Genomic DNA, 22,044 nt, shown 5'->3' on the forward strand with positions numbered 1-22,044 from the left:
GACCTACTAGGGCCTCTGTGGTCGGGGGAACCTGGTCGTTAAGGTCAGACATAATTTTACTTTCTACTTTTACCGCGTTTACGGTTTGTCGAAGGCTAGGTAGTTGACTGACAGTGTAAGCCTCTAAGTACTGAGGTGTCTGTCGTCTGCGCCGCGGGCGTTCTAGGTTAGGAGGATCGTTTCGTGGAGTGTTCATCATAGGCCATTTCAATATTAATAACACTATATTAATATTACACTAGTTACCCTCCGGCTCGAAGGACCAATTGTAACTGAGGGGTACAATTCCCTGACTGTATTGTTAGATATGGTATTTAATACCACTACCTCTTGTACTTTAACTTCTGGCCATCCAGTACATGATATAAGTATGATGAACACTTTCCCACCTGATGAAACGAATCCACACAAATGTACCAAATCGAAGGTTTAATATAGCAAAAGGTATATACAACGTTCACTTGTTTACATTTATGATTTGAAATATGCACTTTTATGGCAAATGAGTATTCGTAGGTAAATCAACATTGAATGTCCAATCTCTGGTTACGCAGGGAGTAAGTATACAACCTGGATATTTAGGAAACTATAGCGATGGTACTTAAATGATTATAGCTGGATACACTAAGGGGGGGGGGGGGGGGTCCCGCTGGTTGTAAGACAGTAGGACGGTGGGGTTAGAGAAGCCGCTGGCGGTATCCCATCTGGCCGACGGTGTCTTGGGAGAATTCAAAGTCTTGAACACGGTGCCCACAGAACCTCGGTCCGCAGACGAATACAGCTGGACCCTCTGTGGACGGTAGCTGCCGGTCCACAACGGAGAGACGTGAGGCGACCTCACTGGTGTAGAGCGCCGTCTCACCTGGAGTCCTCTCCGGGGGGTAGTTCCAACACTCCGCAGTGTTGGCCTTTATCCATGGAAGAATCAAAGCACCCAAAGCATAATCCAAGCCGTGGAAGGCTCGCCGTCGTCCGGGTAGAGTAATCCAATATACAGGTCCAGTCGCCCTGGCCCGGAGCTCCTCGGATGCAAGCACCACTAGGGGTCTGCCCAGCCTGGTTAAGCGTCCAGATAACGTCAGGAACGATGGGGGTACTGATAACTTTAGAACTCTAACCGAACGATGCACCATACATAAATAGACTATTATTAGCTTAATAGAATACGTCCAACTCGACGGTATAGTGCCAAACTATGACTATTCAACTATTAATCTACACGATATCTCAATGCCTATTCTGAGGCCAAGTAGGCCTTACTACACCACACGTGCGTTGTGGGGAGGCTTTGCGTCTGTCACTCTGTTGGAGGGTAAGGAACTGGACTAAAAAGAAGATTCTACTTTACTTGCGCCATATATATATGCGCTATGAACAAATAGTACCATTCGTATTTCGCCCGACATATTCCTGCGCGGAACCGGGGCTTGCCACGACATGTTGAGCGGCACGATTGAACTTGGACCTAGGGGTATGGCAACCTGGCGCCAGGTTCTCGTCCAATGGTAGAATGAAACTATTATGGGCTGTTTAGTAGACTAAAGGGATATTCAGTGCATATTGTACAAGGAATATACAGGGGATATCAAACGATATACAAATACAATTAAATATATATATATAAATAAATATATATATTCGGTTTAATCTGATCCTTCACAACAGTGTCCTTACCTGGTCTCTGAAGTAATGGGGAAAAAAAGAATCCAATAATCTCATCGCCATTCCAGTTATCCACAGCGATCGTGCCTCCGACGTTATTGGGCATTGCTCTTCAACGGGCGGGCGGGGTCAGTTGTCCAAGCCATCCCTAGAAGCATGTGTTTTTCCCGGAGTGTTTAGGACCCGCCCCCACACCGCAGCTCAGTATAGAAAATAAACAAACCCGTTTCTAACCGGGTGCATTACTGGCCGAAAGCGTTAGAGGGCGGTATAATACCGTTGCCAGCTCAGACACACTCGGAACAGTATGCACAAGGTGCCCCGCTGAATTATGAATGGATATAGATAATAAAATAAATACCGTGAGTCCGTGACAGAAACGTAGATCTACGTTTCCGGCACTCAACGATTGGACGACAGAAGCGTAGTTATACGTGAACGGCACTGAAAGTGTTAAGCGATGGCGCTGGATGAGTTAATAATAAGAATCCCTCATCATTTTGAAACTAGTTATTCTCAACAATTCAGTCATGAGCACTTTCAGAAAATATCCCACATACTGGAAAATTAAAGTACTGGAAAACTAGTAATTAGAATAATTAGAATTACATAAAAGAGCACAAAATAAGTGTCTGTACTATGGAATGTGTCAAAAGAAAAACAAAAATAAAGGAAAATACACAATTGTAATTCAAATAACAAAAGAAAACTACATGAACCAAGATGCCTATTTGATATCATGGTGTTTCACAGGAGGCCTTTCCACTTGGGAATGATTGTATAGCTTGATTAATTTCTTCTATGGTGAAACTGGAGTCCAGGTCAGCCACAATGTCTACTATATGTGTGTTCAAGTGCAGTTGATTCCGCCCCTGAGCCCTCCTAGTCATCTCTGTTAGATTAAAGTCATCCGGTCTAGACATGAGATCACTTAGCTACAAATCTCATTCTTGAACCACAGTCTACTATTCCAGTTTAATTTAATTATTTAATTATTTGCAGACCTTAATCTCCCGCTGTCGTCCATGCGTCTCCTGGTTGCACCAGTACGCCTGAAGTCTGCATATATGTGGCAGGTGGCCCAGCAGCGCTGTGTAGACCAGTATGGAAAACTGGCAGAGTTCATCAGTTTGGTGACACAGATGGTTCCAGAGCTTCTGAGTTTCAGGCAGAGAGCTCAGCTCATCCTTGGACTGAGAGCACGGGTAAGACAACAGAGGGGACGTTTGGAGTCTAAACGTCTGAACTTTAGACCCACCTGGTTTTAGACTAGAGGTGTATATTGGTTATATACGTGTAGTTCCATGATATTATAGGGATGTTTACTCCCTTACTAGCTGCTGCCATGTTGCAATACTTGCAGTAGTTGGATCGTAGTTTAAAGGTCCCATGTCTTGCTATTCCTTGCACTATTTGGGCAACTTTACACAATTCCTGTGAGTCTATGGAACACATCTGTAAAGGTTTTTTTCAAAAGAATAAATTGTTTTGTATTTCTAATGAAGTACTCAAAAGCATCATTTTTCTACCTCAGGATTTCAGGCTGCAGAAGTGCTTTGAGAGACGGTCACCCACACAGCGTGATACATACGAGAGAGCGAGAGAGAGAACAAGCGAGCGAGAGAGAGGGAGGGAGAGAGACAGACAGACAGACAGACAGACAGAGAGAGGAGAGATGCGTCACACACAAAACACACACACACACACACAGTTGCGTTTGTGTGTAAATGGCTCTGAGACGAGTGACAGAGAGAGAGGAGAGATGCGTCCCGAAAACACACACACAGTTGGGTTTGTGTGTAAATGGCTCCGAGACGAGTGACGGAGAGAGAGGTAAATGCTAGTAAATGCTCCCGTTACTCCGTATCCCTCTCTCCCTCGGCACCCGCGCAACCCGTTTGAGGAAGTAATTCCACTCGCTCTGTTGTTGAGCGATGTGGGCGGTGACTACAACCAGTGCCTTATTCACGTCAGCAAAACAGTCAAATCAGAACGGCTTAGTTGAGTGAGGGAGGATCTCGTGAACTCGAGACTAAACTGATGAGTCAAAATGAGGATTAGCGACACAGACCACATTGATATAATCCCCCATTGCTAGGAAACAATGCTAAACACTGGAAAAGGCCATTTATAAGACACAGGACCTTTAACTAAATCTACTCCCCAACACACACACCCACACACACATTGTGATAAGTGTTCAGTGAAGGATAATAACTAGCCAAAAGCGAATGGTTCATCTAATGGTTTGTGTTCCTCAGCTCACCCTGGAGTTGTTGCAGAGAGTGGAGACATTTGACCCTCAGGCCATCCAGGACAACATAAACACTCTCCGTCAGTGGACAACAAACTGCATGCAAGAAGAGGTAGTTTAACATCTGTAGATTACAGCGTCTGTCTGTCTTGCTGCCATTCATTCATACATTCTATATCTGTTGGTCAGCCTGTATAAATTGTACTAAATGTAGCAAAATGTAGATATAAAATATCGTAAATATTAAACTTTTCCCCACTTTTTTTTATTTTGTTTTTTCATTTACTCCAGACTTACAAGTTATGTACACATGTCAGGTCAGCAGGAAGGGTACAAGTCTTTCAGCTGAGTAACGATGTTTATCAAACAGTGTTGAAACTTTGGTGCTACAGTCTTGAGTGCATAGTAGTGAAGACATAATTAGCATAGTAGGTAGTAATATAGGCAGGGAAGATTATTTAGTGGCAAAGTGCATGATAGTAATGTTTTTCTGTGTCATCAGGGTGGAGAGGAAGAGGTGGATGTTTCAATTTATACAATGGCATGCAAATTTCTCGATTATGATTGGCTGAAACAGTCAAGTTACACATGGGTATTTGTCATAACCCCACGCTCTTGGTCCCAGGACCCGCCCACAACCGAATTACTATCAATCCGCCGTGCACGTTTTTAGAAGTGAAAGCAAGATGGCGGACAGTAAACGTTACGAAAGGATATGTTGATAGGGTCATAAAGACTAAATGAAAAACGATTCTGTCACGGCGAATGTGTTAGTTTCTTACACAATATTGGATTATGTAATTAGTGGGTCATGAGTCATTGTGGAACAAAATAAAAATCGCGCAAATTGATTGATTGATTGATTGATTGATTAATTGCAAATTTTATTACTGTCCGCCTTGTTTCCAACTGGTTAAGCTTGGCGACTCTTTCGAAGTTGCTCTCTTTCGAAGTTGGTTAAGGTTAGAGTTTGTCTTTAGAGCAGGGCGATAGACCACCAGCCCTGATTCCAAACTCTAACCTTAACCAACTTCGAAAGAGAGCGACTTCGAAAGAGTCGCCAAGCTTAACCAGTTGGAAACGAGGCGGACAGTAATAAAATTTGCAATCAATCAATTCAATAATCCACGCTCACTTAAAACAGCGCACCTCCCAGCTGCTTCTATAGAACAGGGGTTCCCAAACTTTTCAGGCCGCGACCCCCAAATAACGGTGTCAGAGAGCCGCGACCCCCACTATTATAGGAGGTAAAATAAAAATAAATATATATATACATATAATTTTATTTAATTTTTATTTTTATAATGGAAATGTATGGTTGAGACATGCAAACGTTCAAACGCACACACACTAATAAGCATTGGAGGCTTTTAACCAGGGCCGGACTGGGGAAATCATTCAGGCCAGGAAATATAGTGCAAAATATAGCCCCAGTCAGGCCACTTTTTAAGCAGGGGGTCTGGGGGTCCCCCACCAGGAATTTCTTTGTTACAAAGAATTCATTTCCTGCATTCTGGTGCAGGATTTTTTTTATTTGTACCCTTTAAATGCCAGTGTTTGTGATGGCATCACAAATTATTGTTAAAAAACAGGCTAGCATATGTATGATTAGCAACAACACTGATTTAGATGGATTTTCAGTTTTTTTGTAATGTCAGATTGAAAAAAATACAATCTTTTATTCAACTTCAGCCCTGATCATAACACCACATATTCATTTTATAATTCTAACCCTTTAAATGCCAGTGTGTGTGATGGCATATATTTACAATATATCAAATGCAAAGTAGATTTCTCTGGGGGGGATTATTACAGGCTAGCATGTGTCAATGATTAGCAACAACAGTTTTTTGTAAGGGTCCCGCCTCCACCAATCACATGCGGCTCCCTTTGTGTGTGTGTGTGAGAGCAAGAGAGAGAGAGAGAGATAGTTCTCCAACTTGTGTGAGTTGCAGTGATCTCCTGGTTGTTCCCCACCTAGGTTATCTAACTATTGCGCTGCTGCAACTAGAAACACTGGCCTGGCCAGTTCAGTGGCCTGACTGAATAAAAAAAAACTAAAAAAATCGTTTGGATATATATATATTTTTTTAAATCATCTGGCGACCCCCCCCCCGCGGCGGCTCGCGACCCCCACTTTGGGAACCCCTGCTATAACCCACTCCTGCGCGTGATGTAATGCTTTAATGAATGTTCTTCTGTGTCGTTAGGGTGGAGAGGAGGTTGAAGTTTCTAAGATGAACTTTCTGGATTTGGTCCAAACACTGCTTTCTGACTCGTCTGAGAGGAAGCACTTTTTTGAGGTAAGATTTACTCCAAAGTATTCCCACTATCCACGATTGTATATTCTGTGTCAAATGGTAAATGGTGCATTTATATAGCGCTTTAAAAAATGTGTTCCTCACATTCACCCATTCACTCACACATTCACACACCGATGGCGGAGGCAACCATGCAAGGTGCCAACCTGCTCATCAGGACCAGTTAGGGGTTAAGTGTCCTGCTCAAGGACACTTCGACACGCTGCCTGGGAGGAGTGGGAATCGAACAGGGAATCTTTTGACTACCAGACGGCCGCTCTACCTCCTGAGCCACTGTTGCCCCAGAAGAAGACAAACTATATTATCATAATAATAATAATAATAATAATAATAATAATAATAATAATAATAATAATAATAATAATAATAATAATAATAATAATAATAATAAGTACAGTAATCATTATTATTGTTAATAATAATATACAGTATATGTTTTGTTCTTTTCTATGAAGGATGTGTTCCCAGTCCAGTATGGTGCCCGTTTTGACACAGCATTACAAATCCTGGTGTGGGAGTTCCTCTCCAGACTGGAGGAGTTCCTGCCAGTGCCAAGTTTTTCACAGGTAACGTTCTACAGGAACCAAAGACCAGATGTTTCACAGGTAACGTTATGCAGGAACCAAATGTAACGGAGGTCCGTGAGTATATCCACAGTCACGATGGACTTCAAGTGTTGTGAAGTGACTGTGGCACGTAGCGGTACTGCAAGTAAACTCACTCCCCCTTAACACTTTCAGTGCCAACGACGAGATAACTCGTTAGTTCATGCCAACCGTTGAGTGCCAGAGAGACGAGAGATCTCGTTTTTAATAGTTTTTTTTTATTAGCGATTTCCATTCATATTTCATTCAATCTAGCCTCCCGTTACCACTGGAACTCTCTCTGAGCTGCATTGGGACAATACCGCCCCTATCGTCTCTCCCTGTGGTACTGCACCCCATTGGATTAGACTGAATGAAAAGCATGGGGGAAAAAAAATCCTGCTTCCTCATTTTACTTCTCAGGCAAGTCACCCGAGACGATCGGATTCATTCTGGACCATCAGAACAGCGTGGAATCAGTGTTTCGACCACCCAGCGTTGGATCAATAAACGCGATCGATATTTGGAATGGCGATCAGGAATTGGAATAATCTTTTTGGAGAACATCTGATCTGAGGTAAGGAATCTATTTGACCAGTTTTAGGATAATCAGAGCTTTTTTCACAGATATCAACGTGGGCCCTATGTGTGTGTGTGTGTGTGTGTGTGTGTATGCTGATCAGGAAATAAGATAATCGATTTTTCAGCCCGCTTCTATAGCGTGCATAAGTACACATATACTATCGATAATCTAGCGTTTATTTGAAAACGATTCATAAATACCGTACTTTTCGCACTATAAGCCGCACCTGACTATAAGCCGCAGCAGCTAAATTGAATGATGTGTACATATATAAGCCGCACTGGACTATAAGCCGCATGTGTTTTAATGTTTAATTACCATATGTAAGGAGTGGAGACTGCGGCTTAATTTGACTCAACACGGGAAACTTCACCCGGCCCGGACACGGAAAGGATTGACAGATTGATTGCTCTTTCTCGATTCTGTGGGTCGTGGTGCATGTTCTTATAATATTATAAGGCCGTTCTTATATTGAGCTTTAAGTTCCCACCTCTACAGAGAATGACTCCCATTGGGACACAATACTGTCGGACAAATAACAAGAATTAACTCATTTGTATTAAGTTTAGCAAATAAGGAAACAGATAAATAACATTTCACTGCAGTAAAAAAAGCAATATTTCGATTTTCGGGTTTCGTCCACATATAAGCCGCACCGTTATATAAGCCGCAGGGTCGAAAAATGGGGGAAAAAGCTGCGGCTTATAGTCCGAAAAGTACGGTAGGCCGAAAGATGACAACGTGTTTTGTGTATTACAGTAAAGGGCGTTTATCACAGAATCTTCTGAAATCTTCTGGAAGTTTCAAGAAACGAGCGTTTTTCAAAATGGTATAAAACGGAAATGAACAGATTAAAAAAACAATCCGTTTCGACAATGTTGACTGCAAACAAGTTATTGATAAGCGACGGCCAGATTAGACACATAATTTAAGATGTAGTTTATGCGTTCGCAAATATGAGAGCGCTATCATTGAAGTGGGTGGTGGCACTCAAGGGGGGTAAATAGGACACGGAGGCTGGCACTGAAGCTGTTAAAAGGCATACAGACACATTACCAAGAAGTGAATTCACCTCTTGGTATAGTGGTCTGCGATGTCGCCCGCAGCGCGGGAGACCGAGGTTCGACTCCCACTCAGGGCATGTCAAATAAGACCGGTTTCACAAAGACCAGACATTTCACAGGTAACGAACCAAAGGAACTGAGGTCACTCAATTCCTGTGAGCTGTGTTTAAAATACATCAGAATTGTGCAGTTGAAAGATGAGTGGAACCACAACACTAGTTGAAAATATACATATCACAAGTCGCAAGTTGTGTATAGAACAATGTCATAATAAAAATGTCTTACTGATTGCACATTGTAGGGCTGGAAGGTAGACCCGGTGTTTCCCCTACCATTGCCCCCCCCCCCCTCCAACGGGACACCACGCCATAAATATTTTATTTATGTTATTTTCCTAATTTATGTGCATTTGTTTAATTTAATCTCATTGTGAAAATGAAGAGTCTCTACTGCGTCTTCTGTAATTTACGGTCACGCTAGTTTCTCTCCTCTCCTCCACTCTTTTTCCTAATATCATCAGCTTTGTGGCCGTCCCAGGATTATATTAATAACATCAGCACAGTTTTTTGGCCGTCCCAGGATTATTAATAACATCACTGCAGCCTTTCGGCCATCCTAGGATTATATTACTACACTAAGCTACAGTTAGCATGTACTCCGTTCTCCAGTAACACCATACCGGTTGCTTCATTACTTCAAGCAAACAACTTGCGCCTAGCACGGCGGAGCGGCAGAGCGGAACGGCGGAGCGGCAGAGCGCAGCGGCGCGCAGGTTGCCGCACGCAATCCCCCCTGTTTTAACATCGACGGTTAGCTCAACTCGTTCGCCAGTTTGCTGTGGAGCCTGCGGTCCAGTTGGTGACAAGTTCGAATCACTTCAATTTTTTATTTTTTTTTTTTTTTTACGTTTAATTAATTTATCGCCTCTATATAAACGTCTTTCTTTCGCCGGTTAAGTTTAGGCATTCTTTCGGAGTTGGTTAAGGTTAGGGTTACGTTTAGGCATTCTTTCGGAGTTGGTTAAGTTTAGGCATTCTTTCGGAGTTGGTTAAGGTTAGAAGGGTTAAGTTTAGGCATTCTTTCGGAGTTGGTTAAGGTTAGAGTTTGTCGCAGAGCATGGCAATAGAATGCAGCCTATTTACGCTCTGCCGCTCTCTCGCTCTGCCGCGGTCACATGGGCCTCCAGGCCAATCAGAGAAACGCTGAACGCAAGTTGGTTGCCTGAAGTGTTGACGCATACCGGTTAGCTACGCTAGGCTACGGTTAGCTATGCGAAGCTACCGGTTACATGTTGCTCCGTTGGTTGCTTCGCTCTCTGTCAGGCCCTGTTTAACAGTCCGACACCAAGAGACGCCAACCACCAAGAGAAGTGTTGCTTCTTTCCTCCGTCCGACACCAAGAGACGTGTTGCTCCGTTCACAGTCCGACACCAAGAGACGCCATTCCCACCAAGAGACCACGCTCTCAAGTGTACCACTCTCTTATACCCTTAGCCCCTGCCCCTCACCCATGGACCCGCCAACCCCAAGGCACCTTGGACTTGACCACAAGCAGCCCCAAGCTTAGTGGGCCATGAGTGATTGACAGTTAAACACCCCCACTCAGTGAACAGTTGGTCCCAACCAGGGTCGCTACAATATTAATAACATCAGCACAGTTTTTCGGCCGTCCCAGGATTATATTAATAACATCAGCGCAGCCTTTCGGCCATCCCAGAATTATATTAATAACATCATTCCATCTTTTTCAGATAGTGTCCAGTTCCTCCCCCGTTCTTCTCGAATCCGATGAAGTTGAGCAATGTTTCTCAGACCCTGAAGATCTGAAGATGATTTTGCAGGATCATAGACGACATAAAAAGCTGAAAAAAAGTAAGAACCTTTTCCCTGTTTAATTTAAAAATAACTCTTACCTGGAGGAAATTAACACATGCAGCTAAAAACTTCATGTTGCTGTATAGGTTGCATGGTTGGCAGAAATCCAGCCTCACCAGGCTTTTGTCTCACTGGCTCCTGCACCACTTGCTTCCTCCTCTGTGTGAGAGTGATACTGTAGCCAGGAATGGTCAGCTCTCAGCCCACTCACTGCCTGCTGACTCTGGGGGCAACTACAGAATATAGTGATCATTTTTCATTAATGTGTAGTCAATTCAACGACTATCCATATATCACTACTATATCACATTGTTTCATATTGTGACAATATGAATAGCAGCTGGTAAAACGTTGGCGATTTATGGAATGACCATTGTTATCTGTCCAATATCCAAAATAAAAATTAACTGAACTGAACTGTCTTTCATTCAGAAGCAACACCAGTACTATTCAAGTCGAGTCAAGAGTTTTATTTGTCACGGCATACAAGTATACAATGAAATGCGGGTGGTCTTGCCCGCAAAGATGTGCAATACAGTAGTACAACATATAATAGAATCCAATAAAAACAACATTGTGCAATAAACAGGTAACATAGTGGGACATCTCGGTATCTGTACATAGTTATTTACAGAGCATGTAGGACATGCAAGGTCCTTTGGTAGTGCAATACACTGTTACTGTTGCTATACTATTTTTAAAGTGACCTTTCCTTTGTGGCCATAAGTGTGGGCGTGTGCAGCATGAGTGTGTGCCTGCTCATGTTAAAGTGGCTGCTAGTGTGCGAGCGTGCACAGCGTGCATGTCGTGTGTGTGCTCATGTGTGCTTGTGTGTGGAGAGTTCAGTGTTCTGTGGCACTCAGTGTTCAGTGTTCAATGCTCTGATGGCCTGGGGGAAGAAGCTGAGCCGAAGCCTCTCTGTCCTAGTAGCTGGGGTTCGCAGGCGTCTGCCTGACCTCAGCAGCTGGAACAGGCTGTTATTGGGGTGGTAAGGGTCTTTCATTATTCTGCAGGCTCTGGCTTTGCACCTCTTGTTGTATAGAACCTGCAGGGGAGGTAGTGCAATACTCGTGGTACGCTCGGCTGAGCGCACCACTCTCTGTAGGGCCTTCTTGTCCTCTGCCGTGCTGTTTCCATACCAGGCAGTGATGTTTCCAGTCAAGATGCTCTCTACAGCTCCGGAGTAGAAGGACTGGAGTATCTTCCCCGATACTCTGAACTTCCTTAACTGTCTCAGGTGGTAGAGGCGCTGCTTCGCCTTTTTTACGACTGTGTCTATGTGTGTTGACCATGTCAGATCCTCTGAGATGTGGACCCCCAGGTACTTAAAGCTGCTCACCCTGTCCACGGTAGCCCCGTTTATCATCAGTGGTGTGTGTGTCTCCTGCTGTCCTCTCCTATAATCCACGATCAGCTCCTTGGTTTTACCAATGTTCAGGAGCAGGCTGTTGTCCTGGCACCAGCGTTCCAGTACCTCAACCTCCTCCCGGTAGGCCTTCTCGTCGTTGTCCGAGATCAGCCCCACCACCACCGTGTCGTCTGCAAACTTCACTATGGAGTTGGAGCTGAACTTGGCCACACAATCGTGTGTGTAGAGTGAGTACAGCAGGGGGCTCAGAACACAGCCCTGGGGGGACCCGATGCTCAGGGTGATGGTGTTGGAGGTCTGACCCCCCACCCTGACCGCCTGGGGTCTTTCACTCAGAAAGTCCAGGCGCTCAGGGCGGCGCTCAGACCCAGCTCGATCAGCTTGTCCACCAGTCTGGTGGGGACTATGGTGTTGAACGCTGAGCTGTAGTCAATGAACAACAGTCTCACATAGCCCCCCTTCTGGCGGTCAAGGTGAGAGAGGGTGCTGTGCAGTACCTGGGAGACCGCGTCGTCGGTGGACCTGTTTGTCCTGTATGCAAATTGCATAGGGTCCATATCACTGGGGAGGGAGGCACAAATGTGATCCTCGACCAGCCTCTCGAAACATTTCATGACCACAGAGGTGAGTGCCACCGGTCTGTAGTCATTGTGACATGTTGGGGAGGGTTTCTTCGGTACAGGGATGATGGTAGACATCTTGAAGCAGGCGGGGACCACTGACTCCGCCAGCTGGTTGGCACAGGACTTAAGTATGCGTAACTATTAGTACTCTTAAACAGAATTGTGTTACTAACACCACAGCTTTCTGTTCATCAGATCAGTTCTCCTTCCAGTCAGACACCATCCTGTCAACACTTGCATCTAAACTGACTTCAGATATGTGTAAAGATCAAGATGAACACACTATGGAGAATACAACAGGTATGAAGGATGGAGTTGGACAATAAGCCAATATTCTATGTAATTGTATTTCCATGGGATTATATAGAGATGAAATGTTTTTTAAATGTGTTGTGACAATGTGATACACAAGTGTGTTGTCTAAATGAATGACGACATCAAATATGCATTTATCACCTAATTATTTGGGGGAATATTATTTGAAAAGGACCATATTACAATGCAGTTCGGGTTCCATGGATCATTTAACATGTGTCATGCATTGATGTAGTATTGCATTGAACAATACTGATGCAGGCTAACATAGGATTACTCTAGGAGAATTTCCCCAATATAATAATAATAATAATAATAATAATAATAATAATAATAATAATAATAATAATAATAATAATAATAACAATAACAATAACAATAATAACAATAAAAATAATATAATACTAAACCTCAATAATAATAATAATAATATAATACTAAACCCCAATAATAATAATAATAATAATAATAATAATAATGTAATACTAAACCCCAATAATAATAATAATATTAAAATACTAAACCTCAACAATAATAATATTAATAATAATAATAATAATAATAATTATTATTATTATAATACTAAACCCCAATAATAATAATAATAATGTAATACTAAACCCCAATAATAATAATAATAATAATAATAAAATACTAAACCTCAATAATAATAATAATAATATAATACTAAACCCTAATAATAATAATAATAATGTAATACTAAACCCCAATAATAATAATAATTAATAATAATAATGTAATACTAAACCCCAATAATAATAATAATATAATACTAAACCCCAATTATTATAATAATAATAATATTAATAATAATAATAATAATAATAATAATAATAATAATAATAATAATAATAATAATAATAATAATCACAGCTCCAAAAGGCAATCAAGGCTGCAAAGAGACAATACAGGGACAAGGTAGAGTCAAACTACCATGGCTCTAACACTAGAAACATGTGGTCTGGACTAAAAACAACCACAGACTATAAATGAAATATGAAAATAACAGTTCCGTCGAGGTGTCTGCTTCCTTCCCAGAGGAGCTTAACACCTTCTTTTTTTGATCCACTCTTTCTCCTCTTTTTCTATTTTTCTCCTATCCCAATTCCACTGTGCCAATTTTTCCCTCCCCTGTCTTGAACGTTGCTCGCATATGCCCCCCACTGGCCGGTTGTAGGGAGGATAGAAGCCTTGCATCACGTGTCCCCTCCGGTACACGAGGAGGCAGCCTGTGGCATCTTTTCACCTGCCAGCGTGGACTCTCATTGGCGAGGTGTAACGTGTGGGAGGCTCACACTACCCCCGCCATTTCCTGTCTCTGCTGTGCAGGCGTCCCCAACCGACCTGTAGGAGTCGCTGTCCACAACGTCCAGATTACCACCCATCGACTTCCACCCGCTAATTCTGCCAATTGAATTAGTATGACGGCTGGCCCAAGCCGGACGCAACGCTGACAGCCGGAGTCGAACCCAGTGTCTCTTGCGTTGGTGACGAGCGCAATGTCCGCTGCGCCACCCAGCCGCAGCTTAACACCTTCTATGCGCGGTTTGAGGACAACACCCCTGCTGTGGATATCACACCAGACCAGGGCCCTATTCCCCGTACCTGGTTCAACTAAGTCGATCAAAAGTCCAATTATCCAGATTCAATTAACCCGATGTTTGAATCCAGGCTTTCCCTGTTCCTCGAACGCTGATTCAGTCTCGTTAATTCTAACCAGACTTGATACTCAGGATAATTGCGCGTGGCCGCCTCACCTGAAAAGACAACAGGTGTCGATCGCTGAAATCCTAACGGCATTGATTGATTGATTGATTGAAAACTTTATTAACAGATTGCAGAATGGGTACAATACAGTACGGCTCAATAACCTCGCCGACGAGTTAAAATGCATAATCTATAGGCTAATTTTAAGTCCCTCATTACCCCAATCAATCAGATTATATTTCTTTAAATGTGCCTGCTGGCAGTAGGCTTAATGGAATGAATAATTGAATGAGATCTTGCTAGCGAAAAAACGTCTCAACGTCTTTCAGAATAAGTAGACAAAAATAAGCCAAAGAGTATCTAATTGATACGAATTAATAGATACTTATGAGGATATCTGTACTGTATGTGCTTAGGTATCATGTACTATATAAATACATGGTTCCCAAAGTTTTCAAGGCGCGACCCCCGAAATAACATGTCAGAGAGGCTTGGAGGCTATATAGTTTCACTATTAATCAGGTTTTAATCTGTTTCGGACATCATCCATACATGCATTGAATTGATTAACCTTTGGTTTATACCAGTGACACCAGTCATGTTAATCACCTTCTTGTTCATCATCAGATAACACTAACAGTGCTTGAACAGATAAATGCATTTTCTCAAATGCATTCATCAAAACGTCAAAGGCTTGCAATTGCTCATTCATTTTCTCAAGTCACATCCACGTCATCAAATCCCTCAAACATTTTAATCCCAGTTACAATATCACAATAACGTGTGCGTGACACAATTCAACAATCCACATATTCAGATTAGTCGTAATTCAATCCACGCATGAAGACGCTTCAATTTATGCTTTAATGAAACACAATCCGGGCGCAAATACATCCACAGCCGAGAATATGAAACTAATCAGAGCCAAACGCCCGATAGGTTTCATTCATTAAAAACATCCCCGTGGGATTCACATTTGCAATGCTCCGACGTTATTAAAATAACCACATAGTGTGTATATCGCACCTCGCGAGCGCCGTATATATGACGTGCATTATTTAGAACAAAGTAAATCCATAGGCTGAATATGATTTATTATCAGCATTTTAGGTATATTATTTTACATTTCAAAAGCCCCCTCTAGAAAAACGAAGCACAAACATAATTCAGAATGGTATAATGGGATCTAGACTGTGAGAATTATTTCAGGAAGGGAGCTGGAATTTCTTTGCGAGGGGGCGTGGCCATGGTTTATCCAGCTAACTGAACTAAACCTAAACTAAACTAGACCAGGTTCAAACTTTTTGATCTGTTGCCAATGGTGATTTAGAAAATCGCACGTCAGGGAACCGAAAGGTCTAGTTTAAGTCAAGTTATCCTGAAAATTATCCGGCTAACTCAGGAACAGGGCCCAGGACTCCTGCCCACTGGAACTAGCTAGGGCACAGGTGTGTAAAACCTTTAAAAGGTCCTGGCCCGGATGGTATCCCTGGCAGAACTCCGGACATGTGCAGACGAGCAGGCAGATGTCTTCACGGACATCTTCAACACATCCCTGCTACTGTCCATAGTCTCCACATATTTCAAGAAGACCACCATTGTCCCTGTCCCCAAGAAAGCAAAAGCCCTCTGCCTGAATGACTACCGCCCTGTAGCTCTCACTTCCACCCTCATGAAGTGCTTTGAGCGGATGGTCAAAACCCACATCACCTCCTCACTACCGGACACATTGGACCCACTACAGTTTGCCTACAGACCAAACGGGTCTACAGACGACACCATCGCCCTCACCCTCCACACTGCCCTCTCCCACCTGGACCAGAGGGACTGTGTGGTCACACAGAGCTCCAACACCATCATCAAGTTTGCTGACGACACGACGACGCATCAAGTTTGCTGGCCTGATCACCGGCAATGACAAGTCGAAGTACACAGAGGAAGTGAGTGCACTGGCAGCATGGTGCCAGGATAACCATAGATATATATAGAACACTAGATAGCTTAAGGCGGAGTCACCAGCGTCGCTGAACCGCCGCCATCTTGCTCCAGTCAGCCTTGAGTGAGGGTGAGTGAGCTGCACAGACAAAGATACTCATAACTCGCTGAAATATTGACGGATTTACAAACGGTTTGGTTTATTACAAGCAGTATTAACGTGGCTATGATTCAAGCGGTTTGTAAAAAAAAAAGAAAAAAACTGCCTTTAACACTATGGGTGCCGGCCAGAAATCCGGAAAATGACTGTGGATTGCCAGCGCTATTTGCAAAGAAAGTCCCCTTCTTTGCAGGGCTATAACTTTTTAAATTCTATTGCTACATTGCCATTATTAGGGCCCATTCAAAGTCCTATATGTATTGTTCATTGTGTAGCAACGTTAAACTTTTTCATTCACATATTCATAGTAAAGTATGGTCTAATGTATAAGTATGTTTTCATCTCTTTCTGCAGCTTTCTCCAGAACGTGATATATAGCCCCAAATGCATTATATTGATGATGAAATACAGTTTGATGGCAATCGGGGCGATATAAAAAATGTCAATTGGACGTACTTCTAGAATGATCTACGTATGATCTGATGATGACCGGATGGGCGCGGGATCGTTTATAATTCCGTGGGCAGCGTTATATCATTCATCTAGTGTGGGTCATATGTTCATCATAACAGTTTATATGGAACACGTTCAAGAATAACGCTGAATCTTACCGTATCCTCCTCGCGCCGTTGGGCGATGAGCGTGGAACAGTCATTTACCTATTATGGTATGTAGAAATATCGGGTCCATTTCCAGCTTGTATAATAGTATATACCGGTATGTCCAAATCATGTTGTTTATCGAGTTATTGGCAATCGATCGCTATGTATTGTGTCGAGATCGAGTCCCGGGAGCCAAACAGAGTGCCCGGAAGTAATATGGCCGACCAGCACAACCTCCATAGCACTTCCTGTTTGGCGATTGCGCCGATCGGCCACCAGATGGCGCTCCTGAACCGCCAGAGAGCTCAGTGGGTCCTCCTGGTGGATCTCAGGCCAGCGGAGGGGAAATATGAATCCGATCGCAGATTTTTGAAATATTGATATAAGGACGCTGTACAGCGTCCTCCGGCAACTTGAGCATGGCCGGGAATGACGCTGTACAGCGTTTCCCGGCAGTCAAAGTGTTAAGTAAAAAAGTAGACATTAATGTTATCAGTAGCTGAGCTGCCTGGAGCAAGATGGCCGCCCTACGACGACGTCGCTCTCCATTGGCCGGCAGCGCGGGTAAGCTATCTAGTGTTCTATATATATCTATGAGGATAACAACCTCAACGTCAGCAAAACGAGGGAGCTCATCGCGGACTACAGGAAGTCTCAGGGGGGAGAGCACGGCCCCATTCATCGGCGGGACAGCGGTGGACAGAGTCAGCAGCTTCAGGTTCCTCTGGGTCAACATCAGCGAGGACCTGTCCTGGTCTCATCACACCGGCATCATTGTCAAGACAGCGAGACAACGGCTCTTCTTCCTCCGTAGGCTGAGGAGATTCGGCATGGACTCCAGGATACTGTGCAACTTTTACCGGTGCACCATAGAGTATCCTGACTAGCTGCATCACTGCTTGGTATGGCAACTACTCAGCCACCGACCGCAAGGCTTTGCAAAGGGTGGTGAAGTCAGCACAACACATCACAAGGACTGAGCTGCCAGCCATGGACGACCCTTACACACAGAGGTGCAGAAGGAAAACCCGGAACATTCTCAGAGACCACAGTCACCCCAGTCACAAACGTTTCACTCTGCTACCGGCAAATGGTACCGGAGCATCTGCACAAGAACCAGCAGGTTCAGGGACAGCTTTTTCCCACAAGCCACAAGACTCCTGAACAAGGACAAGAACAGGAGATAGCCCTATTAAAAAAAACTCTTGAACACACACATCTTAAAAAAAAACTCTTGAACACACACACACGCATATAAGACACATGCACCCTGCACTGCACCTTAACTCTTTGAGTGCCACGCCCTTTCCATATCTGTACTGCCTGGCGCCAGCGTTATTGACCATTTTAGTGATGTTTGCAGACCCATCATGTCTTCTGTATTATAGCTATGGAGACAATAGTATGGCTCATTTGACAGGCATTGTTCACAGTCCATTACTGACTAATCAGTTCATTTCTACACAATGTAGTTTGTGTGACTATTACATGCTAAACATCGCCCGTTTCCAAAATAATCCAGTCTTTTTTCATAGATTGTGAGATATGACGCGTTATATGCAATAAGCCCAAATCGTTGTGGTTGATCGCCTGAAACCCCAAATACTCCCAAATCAAAGGTATATACCATGTACACATGTGTCTTCACAAAATCATCAAGGAGGGGGGGGGGGTCGTTCTAACTAGAAACTGTGATCGTGTTTGTCGAGCATGTTTTACGTCCGGTAAAACACGACACTGTGATCATTACAAAAACATGTTTCAGGTTTGGTACTGTCCTCGAAGCACCCCAGCCGTTCAATGTATTTGTTAAATTCCACCACCAGCACACCAACATAACTAGCCCTTTATTAGTTGAATCAGGTGTGGTACTGGTGGTGGAATTTAACAAATACATTGAACGGCTGGGGTGCCTCGAGGAGAGGATTGGGAACCACTGGACTAGAGCATACTTTTGAGCCATCAAAGAATTGAAGCAAAAGTGGTTACCTGTGTTGAACTGGTTTATTTTTTAGAAAATAAAAAAATATACTGGATTACTATTACGACTACTACCACTGCCAATACTACTGATACATCCCTATTGGCAAACTTTATATTAAAAAAAATATATATAAAAAAAATTTTTTTTGTTCATTATAAAACTGAGGCAGGACTAATTAGACTGTGGCAGGCCGCCACAGTCTAGGTAATTAGTAGGAAACACTGAGGCTTCAGGCAAAAAAATCTCGAGGCGATCGCTCTGTCGCTCCGAGGAGGAGAGGCCCTTACAAAAAAGATTAAAAGAGAATAGGTGTATCCACACCAAGCCATTCCAGTTCAAAAGGTAGGTGATACTGCAACCTGGTGAGATTTGATTGTCATTGCAATTCCAACCTAGGCAGATGAGCCAGGGAGACCTAGAGGGCTCCGGCTGACCGTATAGAACAGGGATCAAAGGAAAAAGATCAAAGGATCAAAACCCGAGAAATCTCGGGTTTTGGCACTCAACGCATGGCGAGATAACCCGATTTATCTCGGGTATGGCACCCAATGAGTTAAGATGCACATACACTTTTATGCAAGACCCTTTCTGTAGAAATGTAGTATTTTATTTTATCCTACCTCATTTTTATATTTTATTTATCGTACTACTTATTGTTATTGGACACACACGCACCCTGCACTGCACCTTACCATACACTACATGCAAGACACTTTCTGTAAATAATTTACATGAAGAATTTCATTACCTGCAATGCCCCCTGTATTGTTGTGTATTTGACAAATAAAGAACTTGAACTTGAACAAAGAGGCACTTGTAAGTAACATGTCGAAAAAGTATCTTCATTTTATGCATTTAGAATGAGAACAATTTATTAATTTACATGTCAATAGTTTTTGTCCAGTGACCCGAAATGTATGACCCAAGTCTAAGTAAATACAGGGTTCATTGAAGATTCTTAAAGCCGTACTTGGCTACTCCGAAAACTGAGCTAGACGAGCTAGCTCAACCAGAGCTAATTCTAACCCTAACCGTAACCCTAACCTTAGGTAAGTAATTATGCTAATAAAGCTAGGTAAGCTAGCTAGTCAATGCTTACAACTCTGAAATGAACTTTAACCCTAAGGCTATGTGTCCACTCAAAGCCTTTTTTTCAAGGCGGACCGCTTTGAAAAAAGAAGAAAAAAAAGCTTCAAACGTTTTTCTGGGTCTCCCCAGAGCTCGCGCCAGCCACGGCTCCGCCCCTTCCTCGATGAGTTACATTGATGAGCGCGCTCCTTTCCAAAAAAGTTGAACTAGTTTCAACTTTATGCACTGAGAGCGCTCCGACCAAAAGCGCTGCCGCCCAGAGCTCATAAAACGCGAGGCGCGTCGCTGAGAAGAGGAGCGCGCCTGACGCTTCTCCAGCATAAAAATGTATGACAGAAAGGAGCTGACAACTCATAAAACGTCCCCTATGGACACAATCCCTAACCCTAGGAAAGTCATTACGCTAATCAAGCTAGCTAGTCAATGTTTAGAACTCCAAAATTAACTTTGTCCTCTCTAGCTTTCAGTGAGCGAGGGGCAGTGCCCCAATAGACCAAACCATAACAACAAATTTGTAATTTTAACGTTCATGTTGTTGTAGTAAGCTTCCTAAAATGACTTTATGATGTAGCCAATTGTGGCTTTAAAGAACAAAGTGCTTAACATTTCAAGTTAAAGTGCTGGAATTCATGGAAAACCAGCCTCTTACAGTATGTGTTGAAGTGCTCTAATAGACCTGATGTTAAAGAGGTTGGGCATTTGAACATTAACTAAAATAGCTTATGATTATGATTATGATTACATTTCTTCTATATCCCACAGCTCTAGAGGAAAACCAGCTAAATGAGGGAGCTGAGGGATCATTGCAAAGACGGAGAGAGAAGGAAGAGAGAAAGACGTGGCAGGAAGAAAACAAGCCGTCTGAGAGAGATGCCCATGAAGAAGAGGAGGATGGGACTGATGAAGGGTCTAATGAGGCTGTGGGATCAAACTTCCAGCAACAGCAGGAGGAAGAACCGTCTCCACTGTGGGCACCTCTGTCTTCTCCAGAAACTGACACTGGTGAGAATAACACATTTATCATTATTTTTATAATACATAATAATAATAACGCATGTATTATTAATAATAATACAAAATATCACCTTTAATAATACATAATAACTAGGGGTGTAACGGTACGTGTATTCGTCCCGCAAATTTACGGTATGGCCGTCACGGTGCGGTACGTGCAGCCATACAATGAATACGCCTCACAGCGCAAACACACCAGTCGCGCATGCAGGCACTCGCGGGTTCCGTGCGAGAACAGCACGCGTGGCCGGGCACACCGAGTCCAACTTCAGAGCGGGCGAAAGTGCACGGAGGAAGGCACATTTACATTGGAACAGCTGCAGGGTCATTACAATTGTACAGTTTTCTTTCGTTTTCTTGTTTGCCCAATAATGTTAACCAAATGAAACCAATGGAAAGACACACACGCGTCGCCAACACACACACCAACATTCTCCCCCCCGCCGGACTCTAACAGGAAAAGAAAAGAAAAAAAAGAAACATACTTTTCCGGACTGATCATCTGAGCTCCTCTCCAGTTGAACTGCTACTGTGTTTATATCCAAATAATCCTCTGCCATTGTTGTAACATGTCATCTGTTCTCTAGTATTCAGTCTCGTGAAGTTAAATCCTCTCTACAAGTGAAACTGAAACTTAACAAGGATAAGTTGTTAAAGGGGCAGTAGGCAATTAATTTACTCAGTGAATGCCACCAGTATCACTGACTACCACGGCAAGCCTATAGAAAATTATTCTATTTAATAATAATAATTATAATAATTATCATAAATATATAATAATTATAAAAAGATTTTTTTCTGTTGTACCGAACTTGTACCGAACCGTGACTGCAATACCGAGGTACGTACCGAACCGTGGCTTCTGTGTACCGTTACACCCCTA

At 43.0% G+C, this 22,044-nt stretch overlaps 1 protein-coding gene across 1 annotated transcript in view; it reads left to right on the plus strand.

Annotated features, from left to right (window-relative positions):
- LOC311241897 (uncharacterized protein) overlaps nt 1-22,044 on the plus strand; it is a 51,345-nt gene that overhangs the window by 15,448 nt on the left and 13,853 nt on the right. The window contains exons 2-8 of the mRNA XM_084330842.1: nt 2,665-2,867; nt 3,924-4,028; nt 6,127-6,219; nt 6,693-6,803; nt 10,219-10,339; nt 12,530-12,634; nt 20,910-21,149. Coding sequence (XP_084186968.1) covers nt 2,665-2,867; nt 3,924-4,028; nt 6,127-6,219; nt 6,693-6,803; nt 10,219-10,339; nt 12,530-12,634; nt 20,910-21,149 — 978 coding nt within the window. The remainder of the gene's footprint in view (nt 1-2,664; nt 2,868-3,923; nt 4,029-6,126; nt 6,220-6,692; nt 6,804-10,218; nt 10,340-12,529; nt 12,635-20,909; nt 21,150-22,044) is intronic.

The sequence above is a fragment of the Notolepis coatsorum genome (assembly GCF_963971535.1).
Source record: "Notolepis coatsorum genome assembly, chromosome: 15".
Lineage (NCBI taxonomy): Eukaryota > Metazoa > Chordata > Actinopteri > Aulopiformes > Paralepididae > Notolepis > Notolepis coatsorum.